Source organism: Phymastichus coffea, unplaced genomic scaffold (genome assembly GCF_024137745.1).
Source record: "Phymastichus coffea isolate CEN01 unplaced genomic scaffold, Cenicafe_Pcof_1.1 PCOF00034, whole genome shotgun sequence".
Classification (NCBI taxonomy): domain Eukaryota; kingdom Metazoa; phylum Arthropoda; class Insecta; order Hymenoptera; family Eulophidae; genus Phymastichus; species Phymastichus coffea.
This window is the reverse complement of record NW_026706845.1, coordinates 1,961,155-1,979,599: the sequence shown is the minus strand read 5'-3', so window position 1 is coordinate 1,979,599 and position 18,445 is coordinate 1,961,155. Positions and strand designations below refer to the sequence as shown.

The 18,445-nt window shown below is 34.8% G+C and overlaps 1 protein-coding gene across 8 annotated transcripts in view; it reads right to left on the bottom strand.

Moving 5' to 3' along the window:
- LOC131663385 (probable Na(+)/H(+) antiporter nhx-9) overlaps nucleotides 1-18,445 on the bottom strand; it is a 1,718,187-nt gene that overhangs the window by 846,271 nt on the left and 853,471 nt on the right. For 7 of the 8 annotated variants that reach the window (XR_009301845.1, XR_009301847.1, XM_058933773.1 and 4 more), the window contains one exon: nucleotides 11,215-11,417. Coding sequence is in view for 5 of the 8 variants with exons in the window: in XM_058933773.1 (XP_058789756.1) it covers nucleotides 11,215-11,417 (203 nt within the window). In the remaining 3 variants the exon portion in view is untranslated. The remainder of the gene's footprint in view (nucleotides 1-11,214; nucleotides 11,418-18,445) is intronic. The other variant, XR_009301846.1, reaches the window with a different exon arrangement.

Below are 18,445 nucleotides of genomic sequence, written 5' to 3'. Positions count from 1 at the left end.
CATGCCAGCTATAAGAGGCAACAGGAGATCGCACTCCTCTTCTAAGCATGTATGGTTTGCGAAGAAAGTTAAAATACATCATCTTCCATACGAAGAAAAAGACTCTAGAAAAGGTATTTGGGAGCAGATAGCACGAGATCACGAACGTTTTCAAAGACGTCTTGCTGAATTGAATAAAGTTATATCACGAGTATTACTCAAGAAACGTATATTGATGATGAATCGAATGCTTGGTCCTATATTAGAAAATCATCACACTATATATATGTTAAATAAAATGGAAATATAAATTAAAGTAGAGGGACGCGGTTGTGGCGGCTCGAAAACCAAAGTAGTGGGGAAAGGTTTTAAAAGAGCTGTGAACCTCGAAGAGCTTCATTCTGTCTTAAGAATCGAGTAGTAGCAGCAGCAGCAGCAGCAGCAGCAGCATTAGCAGCAACAGTACAAACAGTAGTGAGAGCAGTAGTAGAAGTAGTAGTAGAAGTAGTATTAGAAGAAGCATATGTAACATTCTAGATCTCTTTACCTACAGCAAGATAAATTTTGAAATGTTGAATAACATTGGAATGAAGCTTTGCGATATACTTCCTGAAAAAACTCATTATGAATAGCATGAAGATGAGAATTATCTAATAACATTCATGAGACAACATGAATCTCGAATTATTCTTGAACTAGATTATGAGTTCGAAATTGTTTTGCCGGACCAAATGTTAAGAGCGATAATTCATCATTTGGATCCTTTTATTTATCTTTCTTATAGCGTACAAAAATATGCATTATTTATTCAATATCATGGATGTGATCGATTTAAATTCAATATTAAGTAAATGTATTTGTATATCTTATTATATCTCAATAAAGATTGTATTATATAAATTTATTTTCTGTAGATGTAAATGAGTCATTAGTGTTTATATTAAAGCAGGTTTCGACTTGTCTTAATGGACTCACTAGTGTCGAATATAAAAAATGAAAGTACCTCACAGGTAAGAGCGAAGGTTGAGGCTCTTATCCTTAAAATAAAAAAAAAATGTAATATTTATAAATAAAAACTATTATTTATTTAAATACAAGCTAGATACATATAAATTTATATTTGTAAGTCATTGTTGTATAGTCTCCGTATTTATCCAAAAATTGTGAGTATTATCAAAGCCAAGCCATTTTACGACGACTTCATTACCCCGTCTTCTAAGAATTTTTTCTACAAGATAAATATCAGGATACATAGCTTTTTGTAGCTCTTGCTCATAAACACCACCAACAATGGGATTTTCTTGATAATCTGGTAGGTCATATATTACAGGTTTATTTCTCGAAATACGATGAATAGTAAAAATTTCTGTAGACCAATTAGGCGTATATCCTTTTTGAAAAACGTGTTTAAACTTGTTCACTCGCACTTTATCTCCTACCTGGTATTTCAGATTTTTGAAAAGACGATGATCGTAACAGAATCGTGTCAAGACCTGCATTTCATTTCCTTTAGTCACGTCTTTAGGCTTCATATTTATTCTGCGATGTTTTCGATTACTATAAGATTCTATTAACCCAACCCATTACGGCCTAGCAGAACGTTTTTCGGTTGCACTTTTGAACCACTGTATTTTTAGTATAATCGGGGTCTCAGAAATATCGAAGTAGTCATTTTCAACGTAAAATTTGATGATCTTTCAGAATCTGACCTTCGATTTTGCAAAAGATGAGTGGTTTAAAAGTTATAAACAAATTTATTAAAAAAAAACATGGTTTGAGAAAAAAAAATCGCTTTCATTTCGATTTTCAAAATGGAAATCATTGAAATACTTGCGTCATACGTACAAATATCGCGTTTTCGAACCCTAAACTAATAGTTATGACGATTTAGATCGACTGAAAAACGTTTAAAACGCACAAAATGGCGGCCAGGCCCAAAAAAATGAAATAAAAAATTTCGGAATTTTTAACTCGAAAACGAAGAGCTTTAGGGAAAAAAGTTATAGAACAAAAAGCGCTTAGAATATATCAGAAAACTCGTGTGAATTTTTTCAGAATTTTCGGAGGTGATTTTGTAAAATCGGATTTCCCATATTTTCCGAAAATCTAAAAATCTATCAAAAAATTCTGAAAAAATTCACACGTGTTCTCTGATATCTTCTAAGCACTTTTTGTTCTATAACTTTTTTCCCTAAAGCTCTTCGTTTTCGAGTTAAAAATTCCGAAATTTTTTATTTCATTTTTTTTGGCCTGGCCGCCATTTTGTGCGTTTAAACAGTTTTCAGTCGATTTAAATCGTCATAACTTTTAGTTTAGGGTTCGAAAACGCGATATTTGTACGTATGACGCAAGTATTTCAATGATTTCCATTTTGAAAATCGAAATGAAAGCGATTTTTTTTTCTCAAACCATGTTTTTTTTTAATAAATTTGTTTATAACTTTTAAACCACTCATCTTTTGCAAAATCGAAGGTCAGATTCTGAAAGATCATCAAATTTTACGTCGAAAATGACTACTCCGATATTTCTGAGACCCCGATTATACTAAAACTACAGTGGTTCAAAAGTGCAACCGAAAAACGTCCTGCTAGGCCGTAATGGGTTAAACTGGTGAGAAAGTCAATCCACTTATAATTTCCTATTAAACTGAATTTTTTCCATATAATATTTTTTAGTGTTCGATTGAAACGTTCACAAATTGATGCTTTAAGATTTCTATAAGTAGAATAAAGGTTTATTTTATATTTTTTCATTAGGCTTTGAAAATTTGTATTGTAGAACTTTTTGCTTTTATCTACTTGGAGATTTTTAGGAATGCGTCCCTTCTTAATACAGACTCCATTGCGTTAGTGAAATCTGTAGCAGTTTTCCGTTTTACTGGAACTCCCCAAGCATGTTTATAGAACGTATCTATAATAGTTAATAGATAGTGAAAACCTTTATTCTCTCTACAATAGCTTTGCATCTCAACAAGATCAGCTTGCTACGTCTCATCTATTCCACGTATATCGACTTTTCGACGAGGATAGTTTCGACGCGCTGGTTTATGTAACTCATCCACCACTCCTTGATGATTCATTTTTTCAATCTATTTGTTATAATTGAACGAAAAGTCAGACGACGTAATCTTTATTTCTTTCTCCTTATTATTATTATCATTATTATTTGATTGTAAATATTGAATCGCTTCTCCATACAATCGTAATTGTATTCTTATTATATTTAAAGATTTTTTAAGATTATTTATTGTAGTCGTAAGCGTATCGACGTTAGCTTAACTAGTTTTTTGCAGATTATTTATTGTAGTCGTAAACGTAACGACGTTAGCTTCACTAGTTTTTTGCAACGTTCGTAAGTTTACAGCATCGTTACTCTCCTGAGGATCAGCTATATCAGAAATTATTTGCTATCCACGTCGTATTGTCCGTCTTTAGTAATTTTATACCCTACACCAGGAGGACCTCGATTACCCTCCTGTTTATTCAATATACGTGCAAACACATCAACACTCATTTTATTACTGAGGAATATTTAGGATTCTCTTAATATATATAGCCAGCTTCACGTAATTCTTCAATGATTGAATGAATTTCATTAATACGACTAGGATTACCAGCGGTTTGTTCGGCGATAAGTAATCTCAATGGATCAACGAGCTCGTTTGGATCATCCCAATATACATAATTAAATAATGTTCCTTTTCTTGCTATTTTATAGTTAGGTAAAAGACCTCTTCCATCAATAGTCAATTTTCGCTTCTTAGCACTACAACTTCAAGATAAAATTGGACCAATATACTTTTTGAATTTATTTGCATGCTTATTGTGATATTCTCCATTTGCTTCATATCTCTTACGATAAGCGTTAATGATTTCAAGAATTTTTATATAATTTTCAATGTCCGATGAACTGATTAATTTAAAATTAGGTTCTTTACGAAAGAGAAGTTCCATTAATCCAGGCGTCTTGCTGAATGCTTTATCATTCACAGTCACATTATCGTTTTGGAAAGAAATTGGAGAATTGCCTATGACATATGTATTTTCATGCAAGCGAATGCCAAATGTCTTGTCTAAATTACTTTTCTGTTGCGGTTCATGCAATAGTCCAATATAGTTTCCTACAATCGAATCATCCAATAGCTGCTTTTGCTGTTTTGTAGTTACATTTGAACTAACATTGTCTAAATTTAGTGCAGTTCTATCAAGTGATGATTCACTAGTCTTACTAAATTCGTCTTCATCAGGATTATCATCACCATCATCAGTAACATCAGCAATAGACATAGCGGATTCAAATGTAGAATCAAGCGGATGTAATGTAGAATTTAAGTCATTAACAGTACTATTGAAATATCGAGATTTATAGGGAGTGTCAGCTGTTGTTTTTGACTTGAAAACTTTATCGAACGTAATTTTTTTCTCCTTGTTCGTTTTCTATTCAGTATTATTGTTTGTTTTATCAATAGACACCTCCACAAGTTTCTTCAATGGATCAACCATAGGTTTAAAAGTTTCATTCAATATATTTTCTAAATCAGCTTTGTCACATTTTATTAGTTGATACTTACGTCTGATGGTATGACGATCATCAGATAATTGCTCGAGCATCTTCTTTTCTTTTTCAAAATTAGCCATGTTGACGCTTATAATTTCTAAAGTTAAATAATCTTCATTCATTCACTCCGCTATATTTATAGCAAAAGAATCGAATCCTTTTCTATACAGTCCATGATTGATTGGTCTATCTCTATCAATAACTATAAATCCATGATTATCGTCTCTCCAACATTTTGAACAAATTGCTTTAAACTTCTCAAAAGTCATATCTGAGTTAACATGATCGTTGTAAATATGTTTAATATTCACGTCATCTTGTCGAAAAAAAAACTAGTAAATTCACATTATCTCGAATGAGATGTTTCGGTATGCGAACGTATGATTCACAGAGATAGAAACTATCTACTTTTTTATGTCTTCCCATACAGAAGAATGCTCTCACGTTATCTTACTTTTCAGTGGCTATATCGTCAAAAATCATGATGGAATTTGGATTAGCTTTATCCGGTGAAACAACTGCCTCATGCTCGCTGAATGCATAATACTGTATACCTTCAATCGGTTCCAATAAATCTTTTAAAAACTTATACTTTGGTTGATTGAGGGACTTTGAATAAATATAAACGTTTTCGAATCTAAGTCCATTAGCATGTGTGATTAGTGTTAGCAAACAGTTAGTTTTTCCATAGTTACTAGGACCACAGAAAACTGCTCGTATACTGTCAGGAAGTAATTCACCATGTCTTTTTTCTCGTTTTTCCGTTTCAACCACATTATCAAAATTTATGACTTGCAACTTAAGTGGTTGCTCTTTGAAGTCCATATTGTTTTCTAGTCATCGATCGAACGACGAATGAGACTACTAACTATAAAAAGACTGTGTATATATTTTTTAGTTTCATTAAGACTTTGTCTTCTGATGAGGTATGATCATTTGTCACAAAAGAAAGACTGGTAGTGCTGGCTTAGTGAATAAGATCATTAATAACTTACCATTCGAAGCTCATTTGTCTGGTTATCAGTATTGCGTGCCGGGAACTAAATTGAAAAAACGACTTGCTTATTCTCAGAATCGAGAGAACATTGAGGCGAGAAACGAAGCCGATAAAATTCTAGCTAAACAGGTCTGGGATAGAGTGCAAGCGAAAGATAGTAGTTTTGGTGAGAAAGTTGCTGCGTTTCCTCTAGCCAACATAATGAAAGTTAAAAGCAAACTTGGTATGGGTGTTAAAATTTTAAAACGAGGAAAGAAACGAGGTAAGGGATTAAAAAATCGTCAACATCAACGACAGCGACGAAAGACACTTGTAAAAAGTAAAAATCTATCAATTGCATTGAAAAAATTATTAACGCTGCCTCGAGAAGTGTTGTACCTAGTAATAAATCAATCTTTGTCATTTAGTCGGCAATAAAAGGCGCTAAAGGTGCTGTGAAGAAGACTGGAGGAAGAACAAAAATAAATATGCCTCGTATTCTACCAATTCCTAGTAAAGTGGGTGGAGCTCTTCCTTTTTTAATTCCATTATTTGCTGCTTTGAGCGCCACTGGAGCTTTAGCTGGAGGAGCTGCTTCAATAGCAAGGCCGTTAACAATGCTAAGGCCGCTCAAAATTAATTGAAAGAAGCTCATAGACACAATAAAACTATGGAAGCTATTGCTATTGGTAAAGGACTTTATTTGAAACCACTTCGTAAAGGTTATGGTCTTCATCTGAAAACATATTCAAGTGGAAAATGTTTAAAAAAAAGCTCGAAGTAACTGTACCTAATCGAGCATTGACAGATCATGATATAAGAAAATATGCTAAAATAATAAAAATTGCAAATTTTCGAGGTGTTTTCATGCGTGATGCTCTATCGACCGATGGTCCTCGATATCAAGAGACAGCTATTGTAAATTTAGATAATAAACGTGGACCAGGTAGTCATTAGGTAGCATATAAAAAGAAAGATGATGAGGTTATGTATTTTGATAGTTTTGGTAATTTACAGCTGCCTATAGATCTATTGCTTTATCTCAAAGTTAATATAATCATGTATAATTATATTAGATATCAAGATTTTAATACATATAATTGCGGTCATCTTTGTCTCAAATTTATTTTAAACAAACTATAGAAAATAGAACTAGTATAAAAAATACTCATTCGACGAATGACTATCATTTGATATGAATCTGTCATGGAGAATACACTGACATTGAGTCTCTCGGAAACATCATCCGTACTCGAATCATATTATTTTCCACCGATCGAATTGATACCAAACAAAAAATACGTTCTTGGTCTAGTTGAACTATTAACATTTAATTCAATACCAAACATTGACGTTGGTTATAATAAATTTTACATTGAAGGTCAAGAAGCTATCACTTTACCGACTGGTAGTTACGAAATAGAAGATATTGAAAGCTTTCTCAAAGAAGCATTAGCTCCTAAAGGTATATCGTTTAGCCTGAAACCAAATAATAATACTTTACGTAGTGTCATTCAGTACAGTCAAAAAGTACATTTTGAACCAGAGAATTCTATTGGATCAATTTTAGGCTTCACTAAACGCACGATCGTTGAAAAAGAAACACATAGTTCTGACTTACCCGTCACTATACTCAAAGTCAACGCTTTTCGTGTAGAGTGTAATATTACTATAGGCTCTTACATAAACGATCGCAAAGTACATACTCTACATGAATTTTTCCAGTAGTCCCACCTGGATATAAGATTATAGAAGTTCCCTTTCACGTCATTTACCTTCCAGTCGTTGTGAGGAGCATTGATCATTTTCAAATTCGTATAGTTGATCAAGACGGAAACCTAGTTAACTTTCGAAGAGAAGTCATCACAGTGCGAGTACATATAAAGACCATATCTTAGTAATGGATATCATTTACAATATAAAGAGCGGCCGAGGCTATATTAAAAGACAAAAATGTCAAACAGCAGCCAGTCAATAGCGAGTTATCAGACCGCTCACACCTCAGAACATTCAATTCCTGAAAAGCTTGAGACTAAAAGTCGTCGAAAATCGTGGGAGAAAATATTGTGCATATTAGTGTGTTGTATAAAACAACAACAACAACATTATGGAGGGAATTTTAGACATTCATTCAGCTGTCGCTTTCGATGAGTCTATAGCCCATTACAAAGTTCATGCGCATCAGCCTTATTCATTATCATATTTCAATAATAGCGATGAAATCCATATAGCAATTCAACAACAAGATTTATCTCTGCTTCCATCACACAGTAGGATTCATATTTGTGGTCGGTTGATCAAACCAGACGGTACTACGCCAGTGGAGAACACCTTATTAGTCAACAACGCTCTCTGTCATTTGTTTGAGAAAATACGATATGAAATAAATGCTATTGAAATTGATAAAGTGAAAAATGTAAGCTTAACGGCCCTCATGAAAAATTGACTTTCACTCAATCCATGTCAGAGCTCTATCGCTGAAAATGCCGGATGGAATGGTGATAACAATGAAGTTCTAATATGTAATGCTTTAGGTTTTTTTGATGTAACTATCCCTCTTAGTATGTTGATGGACTTTGCTGAAGATTATCGGAAAATTGTAGTCAATGTCAAGCATGAACTTATTCTCACAAGATCAAGAGATGATTTGAATGCCATTTTAAGTATTCCAGTAAGGAATCCTGATGCTTCAGAAAAATAAAAAATTACTTTAACTAAGGTTGAATGGTTGATGCCATATGTGATGGTTGCAGACAAAGAAAAAATCAAATTACTCAATCAGATTGGACGAGATCGTGCAATTGCAATGAGTTATCGTACTTGGGAAATGTATGAGTATCCAAAATTACCACGTACATCAAAGCATGTTTGGAATATTAAGACTTCCAATCAATTCGAAAAGTCTCGCTTAGTTATTTTAGCTTTTCAAACTAAACTAAGTTCAGCGAGTGTTAATTCTAGTAATTTTGATCATTGTAATATTAGTAATGTGAATCTATGCCTCAATTCACAATGCTATCCGTATGGAAATCTTAAGTTGAATATCAATCAAAATCAGTATGCTGTTCTCTACGATATGTATACTAATTTTCAAAACGCTTATTATGGTAAAGAAAACGAGCCATTACTCAATAAAAAAGATTTCATTAATAAAGTGCCGCTAATAGTTATAGACTGCTCCAAATAAAATGAAACATGAAAAATCGCGCCAGTCGATGTTCGCCTAGAATTAGAAACTCTGACTGATTTTCCTGAGATACTACAGCCTACTGCTTAATATTACACGATCGTATTGTACAATATAATCCAATTAGTGGTGATGTTAAAAAATTAGTTTGAAATTAACAAGACATTATGTAATCAATGTATACAATGCTTTTCAATAAAAAAGAAAATAAAATATATATATTGTTGGAATTTAATAAAAACTACCATTAATCATACTATATAGTGACTATGACTGAGAACATTTTTTTCAAGATACAATAATAGTATCATTTAAAATTTTTTAATGATAGCATAAAAGTTTTTTTTGATATTTTTAAATCTAAATTCTCGTTCACTATGAAGACTGTCTGATATAACTTTGTTATCATCAGATTTAGTCTTGGTAAAAATAAAAGAAAAACAGATCTTGAATGGTTGAGTTAAGAAGACTTTAACTTAAAAATAGGATTGAGAATACTGCCACTAATCATTTTGTTATTTCACTGAAAATTACTCTGGAAAGGCCACTGGAAAAGCCTCAGGAAATATCTCTAGAAAGACCACTGGAAAATCCTCTGGACAGGTCACTGAAAAATGTCTCTGAAAACTATTTCAGTTTAACAGTAGATACTGGTAGTTGAAGGTGAACCTTTATCCTTAATAGAAGGCTGAAAGTCCTCAGAGAAATCTGAAGCTGGTTGAGCCACTCTAATTAATGGTCTGAATGATACGATGAACTGATCTTTATACTTTTGCTCAGAGCGCTCAGAGCTCTCTATCCCACCATGTCACATTTTGGGAGAAGGGACAAGATGGTCCATAAGGAGTAGCCCTCTGGTAAGTTCTGAGATCAGTTCTGAGTAAATTTGTGACGTTAGAGAAGATTTGATTCCAGTTTCTACTTATAATCCAATATATTAAACAAGTATCATCAACATTCGTGTCGTAAGTTAACAAGAAACAAGACTCGACCAATCGTTGTTGTACGTGGGCGAGATAGGAGACGAGGCTAAACATTTACTTTTAATGTTTGTAAAGCTATGAGGTAACAACTGTTTGCTATAGATTCATTGATTTAAGCGAAAAAGAAGTTAGCCACACAAACAAAACAATGATGAAAGAAAAATTGGAATATGCGGGCCGAGACCTGAACAGTTATCAATAATTGCAATTCTCATTTTGTATAATGCATTTTTTTAGGTGATTTTTATTTCATTCGTAATTTTATATTAATATACAAGTCATCATTGTAAATGCTAATAATATTCGCCACAAACGCATGTTAAATTATATATTTGAATTGTTTGTAAATTTTAAAAGAGAGTTTTGAAAGACCTTGAGAAATTTACATAGATATGTTTTCGGTCATATTTATTATCTAGTAGCTCTTGTTTGCAAATTCAAAGTCATGAAAAATAATACAGGACTATTATAAAAGAGTGTTTTAGATAGTTCTTGTAAAAGGATACAAAATGATGCAATTTGAATTTTCTTACGATTTTTTTTACGATATAGATAGGAGTCAAAAGTATACAAAAAAATCGAATTCTCCAAAGTGAATTATCGTTAGAAACAATTAGAGAAACGTATCAGTCGTATTTGATATATTTACATCATTTAAAAGGTCTTGAAAATACCTTTCGAAGGTTAGTTTCTCTACGAATTTTTAATTGAGATATTTAACTTTAAAGTTTTGAGAAATCTCAGTTTGGGTGGGAAAAAGTAATTGACTGGCACTGTACATTATAGGAATTTGTCAGCCAATCTAAACTATTATATATAGTCCTATTCACAAAGGTACAATTAATATAAGGTTTTCATAAGAGCGCTATTATAACGTCATGCTTTACCTACCTAACAGTACTATAAAAACTAATAGAATTGTTAGTCAAATACTCATTTGAGACTCCTCATGGTTTTTCATTAATATTTTTTTTCGTTGATAGTTCATAAAAAGTATGATATATTTAATTTAGTTTCAACTATAAGATTTTTCACAATTTATGGAAAATTAATCAAACAAGGGAACGTTTCCAACCCTCCGCTATCGATTTTGCTGCAATTTGGATATGTTATAGCATATTGAATAATAAAAAATAAGTGTTTTTATTTATTGACGGAAAAAGCTTTCTAAGAGGTGAAAGCCACCCTCGATTATTACCTCTCAGAGCAGTTTACTATTAATATTTTTGGTTTAAAACAATATTTTTCAATGAAACAAAATAGAAAAAATTTGCTTAGGAAAAACCAACTGACTTTTATTTTGTTTCATTGAAAAATATTAATTGAAATAAAAAATATTGATAAAGAGTTGCTCTGAGAAGTGATTTTCTAGGGTGGCTTTCACCTCTTAGCAAGATTTTTCCGCCGATAGAAAAACAGGTATTTTTTATTTTTCAATAAGCTAAGTTGCAGCTAAATCGGAGGCAGTGGGATAAGATTATTCCCTTGTAATAGATTTTTGGTTCAATAATACCAATTAGTATTAAGTATACCTGGAAGAATACCGTGAAATATATGACAGTTATAGTAGTGGTCATAAACATAGGTTGTAGTGGAACATTTTCTGCATTGATTAATAAAACCAAAGCGAATGCAACAGCACCTCGTAAGCCTCCATACGACATTACAAACTTTTCCACACTAGTTAACTTATGAAGTCGAAACTGATTTGCTAAAGCAGTCAAAACAGCAACACCTATAAAAATATAAATTTCTGTATATTTCTTCTTTGCATATATTCGTACTTTATTATAATTGAGAGAATAGTTTCTTTATAATTAAAACATAAATATATATATGTATATATATATATTTATGTATATATTTATATATATGTATATATTTATATATATGTATATATTTATATATATGTATATAGTATTCAAAAATATAAATTTTTCCATATCAATATATCATATAAGTAATATTTTTCATTGTTTTTCGATATTAAAAATCGAAAGTCCTATAATTGTATCTGAAATTCTGTATTTGACGTGATTTTTTTATTTCAATATTTATTGCTACAACTAATTTTTCTCTAATTTTAAGTGATACTGTTTATAGAAAAATGCGTTGAACAGTAGGGCAAGCCCGGGCAATATGTATTATGTGGGTAAAACGAATTAGTCCGACTTCTTAAATATTATCATAGGTGTCGTATGGGATATACGTACATAAATATAACGTGGAACCATCTACCATATGTCAAAAGAAAGTTATCTCTTTTAGTAAATAGAGAGCAATGAATATTGATAAATGTTTTCCAAGTCCACCGTTTTTATTTTTCACAGATATGTATGTTATTTTATTTTTAGATTGTGACGAGGGGAAAGAGGACGAGAAAATCGATAGAAGGAATTTCCTCGGCCTCGTCCGCCATCGAAACCAGTGATGGTGCACGCTCGCTCAGAAAAGGGAATCAATCAACGTTGGTTGCAGCTTTATTTATTAATTTGTATTCGGCCTCAGCCACCGTTCTAACGTTAGGCGGACAAGTAGAGTTGCAAGTTGGCTGATTCGAATGTGTCCACGCGCGGAGAAGGAGAAGAGGCTGCTGCTACTGAGGGCTGCTGCTGCTGAGGGCTCCTGCAGAGTTCCTGAGCGGCTATCTCGTTGATTCGCCCTATCCTATTCGGCCACCTGTAAATATCAAAAGGAGGCGGGGTGAAAAGGCTAATCAACTAACGAGACCAAGGGGGTGGTCGGCTAGTCAAACGTGTCGGTGAGCGGGCTCTTCCTCAGAAACGGGTAGTCGAAGTGGCTCCTCCAGGATTACCTCGTTAGTGAACAGTTACACAACAGTTGCACAATGGAACTGCGGTGGCGCACAGTTAAGATAGCATTGATGTGTCGATGAGCGCTAGCCTGCCCTACAGATTGTAATGTAGAAAGAAAAGAACACTAGTCATCGAAAAATGTCAATTTATTTACCCAACCCCCAATGTCTGCCTAAAGTCAAACTGCTTTATGTTCTTCTCTGTTTCTATGCTCCTATTTCCAATCTATCTGCTCAAGATCAAGCTACTCTATATTCCTCCGCTGTTACTATGCTGTTATTTTAATCAAAAGACGCGAAAGTCAACCTAGCGATTTGTTCAACTATCCGCATCGACGTCATTCCCTATTGCGCTGCACAAGAGACATTTCCCTTATTAGACGCACCACGGCTCTATCGCAGCCCCCACTAGCAAAAACTACAAGTTAGGTCTATCGGCAGGTCTAAGAGCACTCAAGAACAAAAGGTGACAACCTATCACGCACCATCGGTTAGTCGCGGGTCAATCGGTTGAGGTCGTGGATCCACGAGCCTTATGCTAATTCGCGCACTCCCGATAACGATACAGACTTAATGCGGTACTCACAGGTGATGTGTTGTCATCTGACCCGACATGGCTTTTGTTCTCTCTTTTTCTCACCATGGTACCCAAAGGAAAAGTTATGGCTTCACTGGTTTAATGATCCGATCCCGGCTCGACTCCGACTTCCAGGAGAATAGGTCGTGACTAGCGCAGCGTCATGTCGCGTTCCTTTTGTTTCTCTTCCTTTTCGGACGTGAACTTTTCTTTCATTGGATAATTATGTCGTCAACCCGATCATCATCGCCGTCTATTTCATTACTTTAGCCCCTGTAATTTTGTTACTGCGTCAGTTTGTCCTATTTGTCGGACTACACCTATCTCTGTTATCATTGGCTTATCGAGAGGGCGCGCGCCGGTTGGTCTAGCGTTATCCGCATTGTTTTCGTCTAACCTTTGCCCCCTCATGCTCATTAGGTCATGCTCATCTATCGGTTATCTTGCTCGCATGTTCCCTCTCTCTCTCTCTCTTAGCTCCATCTCACGCCTACTCGTGTTCCACATCGGTTGACTTGCTTGCACTCATGCTCTCGTTTCGCCTGCTGCCTCTGGTTCACGCTCCTTGCCGGTTCATTCACAATATGGCCGCCGCTCGGCTCCCGCATCAACGTCGCGTCTCGTCCCCGCTCTTCGTGATTTTGTCTCGGTGCTCGCACGGTCGGTTGGGGTGTGTATATGTGTGTGTCGGGCTGTCTTTCCAGATATGTTGATTGGGTGCGTTCAGTGTTAGTGCATATGTGGTGTTCCTCCAAGTGCGGTCAGCTATCAGGATTAGCTTATTTCGGCTGCAATCTTTTTCGTCGCCTAGTTTTCTGAAGAAGCATCGGTCTGAGTTCCTGTATGTGAGTATATGTGCGGGGGTGTAGGGACGGTGCGCATCGGTCGGACAGGTCCTAAGAGGTCCTATTTTTGTGAGATCTCAAAGCGATAATTAGGCGCGGATATGTGAGTTATAGCTGCAACAACTGATTGGTCGTTTGCATCCTCTTATCAGGAGAGGATTTAGCATATGTCGCGCGAATTTTGTATGTGCGGACTTTTCTTGTGATGACGCATCATCACAAGATTACCAAAAGCAAGTGAATGCATAGTCTTTATATTTCTATTTTTGTTCAACTGTTAATAATTATTTTAACTTTTACAGTTAATTAATTAATAAAAGTAAATAATTAACTTAAGCATTAAATTATCATTCCCGAATAAAATGAATTAGGTAAGATGAATCAGGTATCCGTTTTACCAGGATAGAGAATTTGAGCTTTTTTCTTTATTTAAGCAAGTTTAAAAGATTTATATGTACGAGTATGAGTGGAAGACGATCCGAAGCAGTTGGTCAGAAGAATCTTTCAAAATTACAGTGGATAACGTTAAAAATATGATTTCCGTAAGATCAAGTGTCTTCAAGTATAACATTCCAATTTCTACTTTAAAACGACATATCATACCAGATACTGTCCATAAAAAACTGAGTAGATTTGAAACTATTTTCAGAAATGAATAAGTGAATGAACTTTGTAAATACGTTAAAATGGATTTATTATTACTTGGTGTGATCTGAGGTGAGTTTCAAAGATTAGCTCATAATTATGAAAAAAAAACCACAATAAAACATCTATTCGAAAAATGAATTGCTGGTGATAATTGGTTCAGTGGTTACAAAAGGTACTTAGGTATGATCAGCAGTTCTGAACGAGAGCAACTAACTGCTGTCATTTATTGTTGCAATGCTGCAGGATCGTTTATTCCACCATATTTTATCTTTGCTCGAAAAATTTATTTATTAAATGATGCTCCTTCAGGCTCAAACAATAATGTTAGTGACAGTGGTTGGACTAATGTCCTATTTTTATAGAATAGCTTAAATTTTTTCCTGTAAATGTTCGCCTAACAATATAAAATCGTTTTGCTATTGCTAGGCAACCATGAATCACATAAATATTATCCTTCTTTATAATTTGTTAATTATAACAATATAATTTTATATTGTTATAATCTTTGTTATAATGTTATTATCTTTTCCACCACATTCAATAAATAAGATGCAACCGCTATATGTTTCGATTTATAGATAAATCACAAAGTTTTTCGAACAAGGAATCGATACAGTTTAAGAAAATCGTTCTAGAAGAACAATTGATAGATATAAAATAGCTAAACTATTCAACGGAGATTGTATATGCAAGGGAACAGTACAAAATACTATAAAAAGTTTCTGTACATCAAGAATTTGGCAATATAATACTAATATTTTCAATAATATTAAAATGACTGTTACTAAATGTTACTCAAAAACCACTGAATACTGCTAGCATGACTAATCGTTCTGTAGACAAACAATAAATAAACTCTTTCGCAAAAATATCAAATGTTTATTCAAATTTACCTGTTAATGCTTGTGATATCGAGACATTAATTACTATTTTGGAAATTAGGCGAATTCCAAAGATATCCGTCAAAAAGCTAACTAGAAGAAATAGGTACTAGAAAGCTGAATTATTAATATCAAATTGAATTGTACAGAAAAAAGCATCGAAATTTACAAAATAAAATAATAAGTTGATTAATACAAACAAATTGATTGGGCGCCAGACATTGATCATTATCAAATCTGAAATTATACTTAGGACCAATGCCTCTCCAAATTTGATTAACTGAGGCAATTCGTGGTTAAAATTAGCGTTATGAGCATATGCAAAATAAATTTAAAAAATGACGAAATTTATTGCACGAAGGCAACCAAAATAACAAAGAACAAAATGATAATCATAAATCAGAATTGCATTATAATAACATAATTTTTGAAACCCTTTTTGAGCACGCGACGAACAAGCTGCAAGTAATTCTCATTTGTAAGCGGCTGAATTAATATTGAACAATAAATTGAACAAAATGATCCGCGAGGATAAATAAATGGAAAGGGACGAAAGCGTGGGAATACGTGGGAAAACAAATAATAATACGTACTTTGAGATGGAAAGTCCTGCGAATTTAAAGGCAGGCCAGAGAACAATAAATGTGATTGATAAAATGATGGACACGTATCCAGAAGCAAAGCAAAATATAGTTTTAGGCAAATTGACAAACAATGGAAAATGTAATCGCTTAATACAGACTCCTGTCATTACTTACTTAAGCGCAGATGTTACAATTGGCTGTGCCTCTCAACAATCGGTAAATCTACAGTAATTAATTAATAATAATTAATTAATTACTTAATTAATTAATTAATAATTAGGTAAGTAATCAAAAGGCGGTAAATTATTTGACAGCTTCAGTGCCATGCTGCTCTTGACAAACAAAATCAAATCCCGGAGAATAACGAGAATCGCTCGCAAAGACTTCCGTACTTGACCATGGCTGGCAACTCTCTCCTTAATTTTCGTCGTAGATTGTTTCAGCTTATGCCATCCCTCATTTCCTTTTTCGTATTTCGTAGACTAAAGTGAACTAAGGCAAGCATGTGTGAGTGTGTATATGAGTAGTTGGTTTAAATGATTAATTGGCAATTGATTTGTTTGATTCGCTTGCTCCAGTATCCCTGAGATTGCCGAAAAAGTAAACAAAATTAGCACAAGAATTACGAACTATCACAAGTGTCAGTACACAACCATCACAGCAAGAGAGACCAGCGGTGGTCAACGCCTAATTTTTGAGCGGCCTACCCACCCTTTACAATGCATTATAAACTATTATTTTTTTCAATGATTCTTTTTTTTTCCAGTCTTTTTTTATCCAAGTAAAATAAATCGCATTAAAAAAGATTTTTTTTACATTCATAATTTTTTTTAACACTGATTATAGTGTTTCATAGTAAAAGTGCTTTAATTTGTAAATAAATTATTACATGTACAGTTAGTGTATGTGTGTCGTTCACACTTTTCCGCTTTAAGGATGGCGCAGCGTAATCAAACTTTACCACCCCTCTCTCTGGGCGCCAATAGGTTGGCAGAGCCCGCTGTCTTTCACTCTTTCGTTTTCAAATACCTTGGGGATCCGGAAGTCAAGTTTGCTACGACATCCCTGACACACACAGCGAGTCGGAACCTTTTCTGTCTAAGGCGGCGACCTCCTCGAAAGGAGTACCGATCTTTTCACGGTTCGACGCTCAAGCAGAGCGGAACTAAAGGCTTGACCCTCGGTTTGGACGCGACGGGACTCTAGTTGCCCCAACGTCTACTGCGTCGGAAGCTCGCAGCATACAAATCTTATGAGATTTGCTTGACCTGGTACCACTACCCCGCAGAGGCCAACCCAAGTTGGGATGTCAGAAGAGAGACGCAGCCAGGACAGCCAGAGGAGGATTCCTAAGACGATCAACCAACTAAGCCTCCCCTCCTGGGCTCGCGTTCGCAAAACATCCCACCCTGCGTACCTGTATTAAGGGATTTCTCCCACGACTCACAGGTCCATCGCTTCGACGTACCAAGGCACGTCTTCCCATTGCGTTTCGGTCATCCCCGCTTACGCTGGTGGGTATCCGTCATTCGAAAGGTTGTTGTTACCCCGTTTTTGTCTCGCTTTCTAAAGAATGGTTTTTATGACTTGGCTGATACTGATATTTGCTCTTTCAATTTAATTTTTGACTATTATGTCAGGGCGGGGTCTCATCTAGCCGACAAGGCGACTCCCCAGACAGTTTTCAGTATTTTTGCCGATCATGCCACGCATTCGGTTCAAAACTCTGTCGTTGGGTTAAATGGGGTAATTCGCGTTCAAGTTGTCGAGCTTCAGAATTTAGTTCTGAAGTTGATGTTCAAAAATTATCGTTCGAATTTCAAGCTTTGTGGGCTTGTCTGGGTTCAAAAATTAGATTATTGTGAGAGTTTTTGTCCTTTGGTTAGGGACCTTGTAAGAGGCGGCGTCTTTCTACCATAGTTTGTGACTATTTTTCTGCGCTTTCTCTTTGTTATAGGTGCTCCCTCTCTGGGCTCTATGACTTTTCTAGCAAAGTCTTCAAAGACTTTGTAGATTTTCCTGCTAGATACTAGGGCCGTTTCCGGGCAAGGCCATGTATGACCCTCCTCTTCAACGGCCTCTATTAGTGGCTTCCTTAGTTCCCTTATATTTTCGCAGTTAAAGAGAATATGACTTTCGCTTTCTATTTGTCCACAGCTACACAGTTGGTCTTCGCATAATCCTCTCTTGTGGAGGTATGACTTAAAAGCGCCATGTCCAGTCATGAACTGGACTGTGTAGTGATTGGGATTTAGCCACCTCTTCTTTAATCTATCCTTGATTACTAGGAAGTAGCAGTACGTTCTCCTGCCATTTATGGCTGACTGCCATCTCTCCTGCCATACCCTTTCAATTTCATCGTTGATAAGTTGTATGGCTTTCGAGATTTTTAGTCTGCCCGATCGAAGTTCCT